We start from the raw sequence: 12047 nt of genomic DNA on the forward strand, positions 1-12047 counted from the left end.
GCATATATGAATGCTTGAACAGGGGTGAAGATTAATTCTGAAGCCACTTGAGCAGGACCATAAGGCTAAAAACAAAGAGAAACAGGATTCCTTCAGCTGTCAAGATTACCAGAAAGGTCCAACTGTCCAAACCCGACACTCAGGAAACTGACAAATGTCCCGCAGCTACCTGCCTAGAGATGCAACAGATAAGAGGCCAGAAGAAAACCGAAACAGCTGCAGAAAAGTTCCTGCAAAAAAAATAGCTTGTGAAACACTCCCGACCCCACTCACACCTCCGGGTGGTGCGACTGGATCCATGAATATACCTCTGCTAGCAGCTGTGTTTTGCTAGAACAGTGGCTTCCAATAATGTTCCTTGTTTGAGAGGTTTCTGTGCATCTACACACCTCAGATTAGTCAATAGCTGATTAACAGGCATCTGCAGAACCTGCTATCAGCTGTTGAATCAGTTGTGTTGAAGCAGGAAAACATGCTGGATAGTGGATTGGACACCCCTGTGCTAAAAGGTAACTGTAACTCTAAATGGTACCGGTGGCCACAGAAAAATTACATTTGAATTCTGGTATCAAACGGTTTTATTGGACAAACTTTCCATCTCTCCAACAAACATCACCTCACTCATTCGACAAAACCGCATCAGTCAGCAAAAACTCAGTTGCTCAGATCCGTCATAAATAAACAATTAAAAACGGAAAGAAAAACAGGTTAGTTGGCGTTTTCAGAAATCCTGACTTTTACGGATGAGCCAGGCAGTAAAACCCAGACTTCTGTAACTGGCAGTAGGTTCTCTCTCAAGTTACAGCCACACTTTACAGAAAAACTTAAACCTTTACTGACTAAGAGTAGTGTGGCAGCTGCTGGCGACCATCTAATCAGTCACTGAGCACTTTACCCTACAGCCTCCATCTTTATTAGGTAGAAACTATTACATTTGACATTAATTACATTTCACAAAGCCCTGGAGATCCTCCAGGAACTTGATGTACTCTTGATGCTCAATGGCGGTGCTCAGCTCCATCAGCTCATCGGCGAAGGTGTTGTCAACCCCGCGGTCAGCCAAGAAATCCATCAGGTGGTCATAAAGCGCCTGGAATAAACGGACTATGAGAGTAGCGTCCTGCAGCCTCATTAACTTTCTGAACCAGTCTCAGCTCTTACCCAGTCCAGGGAGTCTGTGTTGAGTGTGTAACTGGTCTCCTTCCAGTCCACATCCCCCTCTGGTTGGAAACTGACCTCCCGGATTGCAAAGATGTCGCTCTCCTCCTCCCCCTCGGCATTACTTACCTACAACACACAAATCCAGCAGGTTTCATTTAACTGAGACAGAACCGGCTCCTCACTATTTAGCATGTGCTTGTGTATGTTTGTTTTACCTCATCTTCAGGAAAATGACAGTCAAACACAAGGGAATGTTTAGCAGCTTGTTTTGTCACTTCAACAACAAAGTTGGGTGTTGACACAATCTCTGGCTACAAAGAAGGACAAAAATGATACAATTATAGAATTATAAAGTGTTAAAATCATTTTTTCTTTCCACGACCAATCAGGTCATAGATTGATGATGGGCTTACTTCCTCCTCTGCCGATTTCTGTGACTGCCCCTGCTCCACTGCCTCCTCCTCAAAGTTAGGAGGAATGCTGTTGTTGACATTGAACGTGACGGTGATTCTGAAATCAGACCACACCGTGAGCCCACACTGAGCACCACTTCCTCTCAGAACAAATCGTAGCATCCTTACTTGTCTCCAGAAGCATGCTTTGTGAGTTTCACCTCTGTTCCATTCATCCCCACCTCCCATCCTCCAGTCATTTTAGGTAGACTTTTGTTTTTCTGGATTACCTTCTCTTCTTTGATCTCATCAGACAGGAAGTCACCAAATGCTTTATCGCCTGAATAAAGTGAGGGCAAAAATGATAGATCTGTCTGAATTAGCATCAACACCTTTAAAACTCCTTTCAGAAAGACTAAATATGAAATGCTGCGTATAAAGTTCACTTAACTCGCTTAAGTAAGACAAGTGTGTGTACTTGAGTGTTTACATGTGTATTTAAAACCTAGAACTTCATGTTTAATTACGTTGTAAATCTCCTAGCTTGAGGCTAACAAGCTAGCTGATTAAGACGTTACTTTAAAACGTGACCTTACCTTCTGTGTGCAGTCCTTCACATCCACACGACACAGAAGGACCCAACACCTTTGAGCTGAACAGTTTGGGTCTGTAGCCTGATGACGCTCCGTTATTATTCAGCATCCACAGGGAGCGGGTGAACGGCCGAATTGTAGCCGAGCTGGGAGCGCACAGAGTCGGGCAGTTGATTGGTAAGGCCCGCGAGACTGAGGACAAGCGAGCAGCGGCTCCCGCTACGCGGACAAACGACTTCAGCATAGCGGTGTGCTTATTAAAACGCTGTGTGAGAACAAAATAATTTAATCTAACGCCCCTGAAAGCCCCCTTAGCCACGCAGGTTACGGCTGCTTCTTCTGGAAGATACAGGAAGCACGTGGGGAAGGACACAGCGACCTCGCGTCACTGCGACCTCTGAACCGGAAGCAATGTTTTTTAAAGCGATGGTGACATATTACATCAGTCAAATGAAGCACATAATGTACAAATGATAAAAAAAAACACATCTAAAATATATTAACTAATCATCAATTCCTTATTTGAATACTGCCCTTTGTGCCCAAGCGGAAGATTTTAAATGGACATATGCATTTTGGTTTAACAAGCCTAAAAAAAGTCCCAGTTTGTGATGACACAAACAGGGAATTGGGGCAAGGTGGAAGAGGACTTAAGTGTCTGCCTCATAATTGGAAGGTTACAGGTTCAAACCCCGCTCAGCTGGTGTCGGTCATGTTGTGTCCGTGTCACATTACCTGCTGGGGGTGGTCAGAGTGACGCCTGTGAACTTCAGCCTTGCCCAGGGCAGCTGCAAGGCTGTTTCTCCCCGTTCGCTGACTGTGAGAGCGGGGAGGTTGCGCTGACTCCCAGGTGCAAGGGAGATGTACTACCAATGGAGCAGCAGCAACTCTACCTGAAACCCCCATGGAGCAGCAGCAACTCTACCTGAAACCCCCCTGAATATGAGGGCACCTCAGGTTATATTAGCCTGAGTAGGATGGATGTTTTCTTAAAGTGAGGCTTGAAACAACTCACTGTCGAAATAAAAAAGCTGAAATCACTTCATGTCAGAAGAATTTTGTGCAAAGAACTTTATAAAGATGTTTGTATGGACAATGGAACTACGATAACCATCTTCTTTAAAGGGACAGTTCACCTTTTTTCAAGCGGAGGTCTGTGGAGGTGTTGTGAACAATTAATATCTGAGCTGCTGTTGATGGCAATTGGGCTGACCTCAATTTAGAGGTTGTGTTCAAATTGGAACTAAGCTGTTAGCGACCTCTTGACCCCTGTACTGAGACACTGTGTTTACACACGCCTGTATTCTCCATACCAGTAAACTCAGGTTTGATTACCAGCTGGCTGATACTTCCTTTTCCACACAAAACTTTTCGTTTTGCTTTTAATACCTGGTAAATATCTGGCCTTTTCAGCTTTGTTATGATGCATTAAAATCTAAAAATGTAAGAGGGTGGACTTTATGTCACGAGTCTGTGACAAAACTTTAAAGTTTCTATCTGGAAACAAAGCTTTCAGGCATTATAGAAACACGTCGTAAACAAACAAAAATGATAATCACCTTGTTGAAACATTTCTTTCATTAACTGGTTTACTTCAACAGTTGGAATACTTTTATTAGAAATTATAATAGTTTATATGAAAACCTGTTCTACTCTAATTAAGCTCATTTAATGTTTGCCTTTATTCTACAAACTACATGCAGGTAGGTAAAGTAGGTTTTCATTTGACTTACAAACAAGTAAAATGCAAGTGGATCTCAGAGAGATTCCATCAATTATAAATGCAAACATTTTTGGTTCTAAGCAGGAAACTGAAACGCACGTGGTGCCTCTTCAAAGATATAAACTATTTATGTGACAACATGTTGAAATTAGAGTATATGTTGTACAATCCTGAGTGCAGAGTAAAAAAGAAAAGAGGATCCCTTCATCAACATGATGTGACCTTCTAGAGCAGGGATTCCCTAAGTGTGGTGTGGTGCGCGAGCTGCCGCTAGGGGGTGTGCGAGGTGAAAAGTGTAATGGCTGCGGAGCTCAGAGAAGTCTGTCATATGTCACCATTAGCGTAGCCAGAAACTCATTTGTGGGTGGGCCTAAGAAAAAGTAAGTGGGCCCAATAAATGCAACTGAAAACAAGTATATTTTGTGTGTGTGTGTCCTCCGCATGTGACCTAGCTTCATAATAATGCGCTCCGAGCTTCAGCGCTCTGGCCTGCACACGCTGTTAATAGCAAGATATGTTTCGTATTTGATCATTTTTATCGGTGTTGGAGAAATCTGAAGGTGGTGAGTCATTCTGGCAGACTGTAATTTACACCCTGTCTCATGCAGGTGTTCTGACATTGTAAACCTCACACACAGAACATTGTGGATGTAACTGAATAAATCACGAAATGATTCCCATCTGAGCATTTTAGCATTATTATATTATTATATTAGCACACTGACTGTGGGACAGCATTCTAAACGTGTCAGGCTATTAACAGCACGCTGAAGATCTGAAGTTCGGAGTGCGTCTGTCAGAGGTCAGACGCGTTCCAGCGGAACCACGGCTCACAGGTGCACAAGTGAGCACATCTGGGCTGGGCAGAAGTCATTTTACAACATTGGTTTAAATAGCGCCAATAACGAGACGCGGTGACTGGAGCGGCTCATGGAGCTGTGCCGCACACACACACACACACACACACACACACACTGATTGAACAAGCGAACGCTGCACAAACTCCGGCCCTGGCTGTGCCGTCAGACTGAAGGCAGAAATGAGCGCTGCCTCCTCCGTGATAAAAACTTTTAAAAGGTTTTATAATAACATTTTTCATTTGAGGTCAAATTAAGATATTAGCTTCTATTTTGGGATGACGTATGAAATTCGAGTCCGCTCCAGCCAGCAACTCCTCATGAACCTGACTACAACTCATGTTACTGCAGCATTTGTTATTCCAGTCCGCGTGGCAGCGGATCGCAGATTCAGCCACACCATAAAACAGCAATAAGTCGGTCTGAGGCAAAAGTGAACCTCATGGCTATAGCTTTTCCATCTTTTCCCCTATAGACATTTGATTACGCACAAGTAGGTGACCAGTTCAGGTTTACGCAGAGCAGAAGGAAGAAGAGCGCTCTTGCCACAGGTTAAACGTTCCTGCCTTAAGAAAACCGTTAAATTGCATTTTTTATGTGCTACCTGGGCATGGGTACACACACACACACACACACACACACATATATATATATATATATACATATATATATATATATATGTATATCCATGCCCTGATGTGGGGCTGGGGGGTGCGTCGACATGGTCGGGAAATAGAAGGGGGTGCGCGGCTAAATAAGTTTGGGAACCACTGTTCTAGAGAGTACCAAGTGATCAGATCATACACTGTAATCATGCACTATATACATTAGCTGCCAGCGTCAATGTCTGGGTGGAGAGTTTAGTTAAATATTAGTTCAGCAGGAGACATGAGACATCCTTCCTCCTAACATGCACTCTACTTAGAACTAAACAATCAACTGCATGCACAAGCTAACATAGCAAGTGTTGTAGTCAGCTTTTATAATAAAATCACACCTTAGTGGCATGCGAAATACTAAAAACTAACTTATTTTGGTATTTTCCTTTTATTTTAATGAATCTACAGTCTGCAGAAGAAACAGAACTACCTGGTATAAATGTTTAACAACAAGGATTTTCAGGCTAATTCTGACTCAACTCTTCTGCTGCGCTCCAGTGAAGTTTTGAATGTTATTAAACTACATGCACATCTATTTTAAATGAGTTTTTTTCCACATAGCTATGTAATTAGATTAATTCCTGTCAGGCAAAAGAAAAGAGCCTAGAAAAGTTAAGAGGAAGCCAACGTTGTGGGACCCTGCTGTGCAGATTTGCAGAACAATAGCGACACGTGCCAGATCCACGTCATCTGGGAGGTAGAAGAGTCCGGCAAAGTTTTCAACACAGAAAACGTTCGGCTCCGAACGCTTAGGGAATCCTGTTAGCTCTTAGCGATGTGCAGCTTGCGGCCAAAGTATTCCGGCGCTGCATCCAGCAGCCAGTCTGCGTCGACCAGACAAAGGTCCCTCATGTAGCAGCGGGAGGTGTGCAGCAGCTCGTTGAAGACCACATATGCTGGTTTAGACTGGAAAAGGACAGAGGAGGGGTGGATGGCAACAGGCTGGTGGGTGTTCAGAGCCAAGTAGCTGCCGTCAAGTTGCAGCTCTGCAGCGTTGAGGAACATCCCGTGAGCGAAGCAGCGGCGAACGCGCCCCGTGTCGGACCCACACGACTCGAGCTTCAGGTTCAGCTGAGGAAAAACACAGAGGATTTAGTCATCTCAAGCTCCTGGAAACCTTTTGAGTTTGGTTCCCATGAGTCTGAATGTGATAAATGTGAGACAACTTCAGGAAATAGCAATAAAATGAGGGTAAATGACAAAATGACACATAATCAAGACACTTTTGTGTCAAAACAGCAACAAGAAAATTTGTCCAAATGTCATATGACCGCCATGGTAAATGGTAAATGTCCTGTATTTGATATAGCGCCTTCTAGAGTCTTGGAACCCCCCAAGGCGCTTTACAACACAATCCGTCATTCACACATTCACACGCTGGTGGGGATGAGCTACGATGTAGCCACAGCTGCCCTGGGGCGCACTGACAGAGGCTAGGCTGCCGAGCACTGGCGCCACCGGTCCCTCCGACCACCACCAGCAGGCAACGTGGGTTAAGTGTCTTGCCCAAGGACACAACGACAGCAACAGACTGAGCGGGGCTCGAACCTGCAACCTTCCGATTACGATCACATGGCTGCCCATGCAACCTGACCACCGGTAAAACTTGTAGTAAAGACAGGATTCAAACTTAAATGCGCCCATCTTCTCAAAACTGATGGATTTATTAACCACCTGTCTGCCTCCTGCTGCTGCTGCTCTAACAGCAGCAGGAGGAACAGATGGCTGCTTCCAACTGTCCTCTACTTTCTCTAGATTCATTTAAATGTGTGATAAATGTAACTCGTCTCCCAGAACCACCCTGTGACTGGACTCCTGCAGAAACAGAAGCTGCAGGATATTCTACAGAATCTGAGCTTTTCTCCCTAACCCAACTCCACCTCGGCCCGTTTGGTAAGAGACACAGAAGCCTGCTAAACATCTCACAAGCAACAAGATGCATGAAGTCTATACCCTTAAGAAAACAAAAACAACTCATTTCTGCCACTAAATGAGCAAAAGTGACAGATTTATAATCCTGACACCACTCTGAATTCTCCAGACCTGATGGGGACATCATGCGATGTTTGATGCAGATAGATCAGTTTTTTACCTTCAGGAAGATTTCTCGGAGTTGTGCCTGGACCTCCTTCACCAGACTCATGTTCCTGCTGTTGACAAAGTTCTCCCGGCACCACTCCTGCAACAGACACATTTGAAACGTTTAAAAACACGTAACCAAACTTGTTTCTGACATTTACGGAAGCGTACCCTCTTCAGACAGACCTTGTTACCGCTGACTTTCTTGAACGCCCTGTAGATGTTGAGCAACGTCACATGGTCCCCCTCACTGGACGTGAACTTCTTGCGTGCGGCGAGCACCTCGTCCCGACGGGCTGGAGGGTTGTACAGAACGCTGTCCACCGAGAGCAGAGACACGATGCTCAGGATCTCCTCAGAGCAGGCGTAGTCCGGGGACAGCAGGATGGTCTGGGACACGGAATGGATAAACTAATGTTTTGATGATTTGTAACTGCTGCGGGAGTTCGTCTGGTCATAGATCGTACCTTTGCATATCTAGGCTCCAGAGGGAAGCTGGCCATCTTCTTCCCCAGAGCAGTGAGGAGAACCTGCTCCTTCTTCTTCTCCACAGCTCCCAGCAGCTCCAGATGCTCAACAGCAGATCGGATCGCCTCTGAGATAAACAGAGCGTACGGTTCTAGCAGGAAACATGAGGCAAACAGAGATCTATGATGAACAGCATCTCACCTGAAGAAGGCTTGGACATGAAATCAAAATTCATCACATCAGGAATCCCCAGAGCCATGAGCTGCAGCATCACGCCGGCTAAGTTACACCTGCAGGTCAAACGACTTGTGAAGGGGGGAGAAACAGACAAGGAAAAAGTATTCAGTCACTAAAGCCGGGCGTGCACTGTGCGACTTTTTCACTTTTTTGAGCCGATTTTCCACTCGTGCTAAAATCCACGAGATCGGGGCGAGTTTTGCGCCGAGCGGTCGTGTAGTGTACAGGGGGTTACGAGAGGCGATTAACACCACGTGACCAGCTACAGATCAGCAATCGTGAGCTCGCACGGACTTCTGGAGTGTTTGATATTTTGCTCGTCCCTCGTGAGGGTATCGCACTGTTGAAGCGGTGCTGCGACCCAAAAAGTACCAGAACCGCTCACGGCGCATGCGCAATCCTGCATCAACGCCTCTCGCCCGCTATTTCCCTAATAACACACGCTGTTCGTTTTTGTTTCTACAGGTTTTTTTTTACTCACAAAGATTGTCAAGAAGGCGTGTTTGTCGTGTTCATGTCAAATTAAACTGATCAAAAAACACAGATTTACTTTCTTTATTTGGTTTTCCTCATCCAACCCCCATAAATCCCTGTGTGTCCTCCTGCAGCACTCCCGAAGGACAACAGGCAAAACAAGACAAAAAAGTCTGACGTGTTGAGTAAAAACTGCTATTTTTAGCATATTTTTAGGTCCGACGTGTTGCCACCAGACGTACAGTGTGAGCAGTCAGGTCGCATCCGAGAACTGGGTCGTACAGTGTGAGCACATGACTCGTGAGGTCTGCTCTGCGAGGAAGTCGTACAGTTTGAGCTGAAGCTGAGTGCTACGAGTGAAAAAGTCGCACAGTGTCCGCCCGGCTTGACGGCATCAGGCCCACAGACTTCCTACCTCTGGATCTCAGGTACAGTCATGGGGATGAGGCTGTCGAACTCCTGCTCCGTGTAGAGACGGTAGCAGAAACCCGAGTCCTCCCTGCCGGCCCGGCCCGCTCGCTGCCACGCCTGGGCCTTAGAGACCCGCTGCACCGCCAGCACCTCCAAACCGCTATCTGAGAATCACACCGAGTCGCAAAAAGGATTCAAACTCAAAACGAAGGGTTGCACTGCTCCTTTAGTGCGTGTACCGTAACAGAGACACTAGAGTCTGATCTAAATTAGTTATCCAGTGTCAAAGAAGAGAAGTAAACAGTTAAAAATGCTGAAAAGATCAGAAACGTAAGTCTGGAAAATTAACTTCTGCTGATTAAAAGTGCTTCAACAAACTGCAGAAAACAGGAACAAAAATAAAACGATACAATAAACATAAAAAAAAACGAAATAAAAGTTACACAATAAAGAACACTGAAAACTACACCAAGAAGAGGTCTCTATTCGTGAGTTTTTTTTTCTATTCTGGCACAATTTATTATTAATTTATATAAAACAATTACAAAAAACATTTTGCACAAATATTCTACAGAATAGCTTAAATTTTCTAGACCTGGTCTCCCTGAAGATGTAGAAATACACTTAAAGCCTTTTGGTTTTTAGTGCTTCTAAAATGGACTTTTTACTGTTTGTATTTTGGGCGGGGGAAGTCGGGGGCGGGTGATAAAAGCAGCTGCTTCAGTGCTTCAGCTGAAGCTTCTCACCAGGATTGAAACGTTTGGCCTTCACCATCCCCGTGTCGATGACGTATTTAATCCCAGAGATGGTGACCGATGTCTCGGCGATGTTGGTGGAGAGGATGACCTTCCTGCAACCCTGCACACACAAACAAATGTAAACACACAAATGAAAAAAGTGACCACAACAGAAAACACTATAATAAAGAATTAAAAACACAAATCAGTGCTCAGATAAGCAGGCCTTCACCTTGGCAGCCGGCTGGAAGACCCTGAGTTGCTGAGCAGGGGGCAGCGAGGCGTACAAAGGGATGACGACCATGGAGCCGCAGCCGTCAGGAAGATGCTTGGCGATGTCTCGACAGGTCCTCGCCAGAGCCTCGATCTCCTCCTGGCCCGTCATGAACACTAAGATGTCATGGGACGGCGGAGCCTCCTGCAGACATCAGAGACAGCGTGCCAGAAGGAATCATGTGATTTGCTCTTTTGTTTCCTGCTGATATCAGACTACCTGGTGGATCTGGAAGACAGAAACAAGTGCAGCCTGCAGATAGTCCGACTGTGGCTGCTTGGTGTAGTAGATCTGAATGGGGTGCTGCCTGCCCTCCAGGTACAACACAGGAGACTTGTTAAAGTACTCAGAGAACAAATCCACATCCATCGTGGCTGACATCACAATGACCTGGTCGAACGAGAGAAAAGCGCAGAAAAATCAGACGGCAGGAGTCAGTGAGCTGCAGAAAACGATAAAATATCTAAACCAAGTCCTCCTCCCACCTTCAGGGGAACCTTGTTTAACTCCCTCCGCCGGCGCTGAGCAGCCTTCACCACACCAAACAGCACATCCGTGTGCACAGTGCGCTCGTGTGCTTCGTCCAGGACCACCACAGTGTAGCGCAGCAGCATCGGGTCTCCAATGGCCTCGCGCAGGAGCATCCCATCCGTCATGAACTTCAGCTTCGTCTCAGATGAGGTGACATCCTCAAAGCGCACCGTGTAGCCAACCTGAATGTAACAATAGGACTTGAGCGGCCCTTCCAGGACGTTGGAATCTGAACTATTTATGCAAATTCAACCAGTGTCTAAAAGTCTGCACGTATAAATGGATTCCTGGGGATTTATGGGTACCAGCTTCCCGAGTTGAGTCCTCTTCTCCTCAGCAACTCTTCCTGCTAAAGAGATGGCAGCAACTCGACGCGGCTGGGTGATGGCGATCAGACCCTGCCTCCCAATGCCGGCCTCATAAAGGTATTGAGGGATCTGAGTGGTTTTACCTGAGCCAGTCTCACCTGGGGGGACACAAGGAGGGAAGAGTTAATCGGAAACACACCAGAGAAGTTACATTTCTGAGTATGATCCACAATCAGATCAGTTACCTTTGCGGTTATTATAAAACTTTAATAACATGTAATCAAAACCAAGTTATTCATAGTGGACTTCCATTTAGCTTGAAGCTAGCCTCAAATCTGTGTTTTTACCTATTAAAATAGCATTTTGAAGCTGTCTCAGCTGGTTCAGGAGCTGAGGTTTCGCCTGGTGGATTGGAAGTTGTTTCCTCTGGACATCAATGGATACATTTTTATTGTTGTTTGTTCCCTTTCTTGGAAGAAGCATTCCAGGTTTGTTCTTCTCCTGTCGGAAAAAGACGGACCCCGGCTTGAATTTTTTAGCCGGAGGAAAGTCGGCGTTGTGGGGCATGGTCTAGAAAACAACCCTCCGTGGTTTTTATTTTCTCAGCTCGAACAGAAAATCTCCAAAACTTTCTGGACCCTTCCCTGGGACCCGAACGAGCGTCAATGCGGATGTTTTGCCGCATCGGCAAATACGTCACCACGTGGTCGACCTCGTCGCGCGCGTTTGACGTCATGTTATTATGGTCTTGTTCGAGATGAGCCAGTTCTGCGTGTTGTAATCCTTGTGGTTAAATACCACATTCATAGATGTAAATGGAGAAACAAGAAGCCATTCCGTAATCTACTGCAGTGTGAATTGAAATCCCTACTGACATCGCTAAAAGCTTTGGGAGACACAAACAAGGAAGTGGTCTTATTAAGCAGGAACATGGACAGTTACTTGATTTTTTTAAAAGGAATGGATGTTTATTTTGTTTATGCCTTATTTGTTTTTGTTTTTTTCTTTTATGGTTGTGGCCTGTTATGTTCTGATCTATGTTCCCCCAACGAGAGTTTGTGTTTGTTCAATTGTAAATAAAGTTTTTTAAAAAATGAGCCAGTTCTGCCATGACCAAGCTGTCCTGTGATGTCTGCCGTGCCA

The 12047-nt window shown here is 45.4% G+C and overlaps 2 protein-coding genes across 2 annotated transcripts; both read right to left on the bottom strand.

The window, feature by feature from the left end:
• Window positions 1-560: 560 nt before the first annotated feature.
• c1qbp (complement component 1, q subcomponent binding protein) lies at window positions 561-2544 on the bottom strand. Its single transcript, XM_015961774.3, has 6 exons — window positions 2150-2544; window positions 1743-1893; window positions 1575-1671; window positions 1377-1472; window positions 1162-1287; window positions 561-1090 (listed from the first exon to the last, which is right to left on the bottom strand). Exons 1-6 carry the CDS (start codon window positions 2388-2390, stop codon window positions 941-943), a joined length of 861 nt encoding a protein of 286 aa, XP_015817260.1. The 5' UTR covers window positions 2391-2544; the 3' UTR covers window positions 561-940.
• A 1260-nt stretch (window positions 2545-3804) lies between these two features.
• Window positions 3805-11608, bottom strand: dhx33 (DEAH (Asp-Glu-Ala-His) box polypeptide 33). The gene is made up of 12 exons (XM_015961775.3): window positions 11252-11608; window positions 10902-11062; window positions 10551-10778; window positions 10285-10455; window positions 10024-10209; window positions 9801-9912; window positions 9059-9218; window positions 8134-8222; window positions 7932-8059; window positions 7651-7854; window positions 7478-7564; window positions 3805-6456 (listed from the first exon to the last, which is right to left on the bottom strand). Exons 1-12 carry the CDS (start codon window positions 11469-11471, stop codon window positions 6148-6150), a joined length of 2055 nt encoding a protein of 684 aa, XP_015817261.1. The 5' UTR covers window positions 11472-11608; the 3' UTR covers window positions 3805-6147.
• Between the last annotated feature and the right edge of the window lie 439 nt (window positions 11609-12047).

Source organism: Nothobranchius furzeri, chromosome 10, assembly GCF_043380555.1.
Source record: "Nothobranchius furzeri strain GRZ-AD chromosome 10, NfurGRZ-RIMD1, whole genome shotgun sequence".
Lineage (NCBI taxonomy): Eukaryota > Metazoa > Chordata > Actinopteri > Cyprinodontiformes > Nothobranchiidae > Nothobranchius > Nothobranchius furzeri.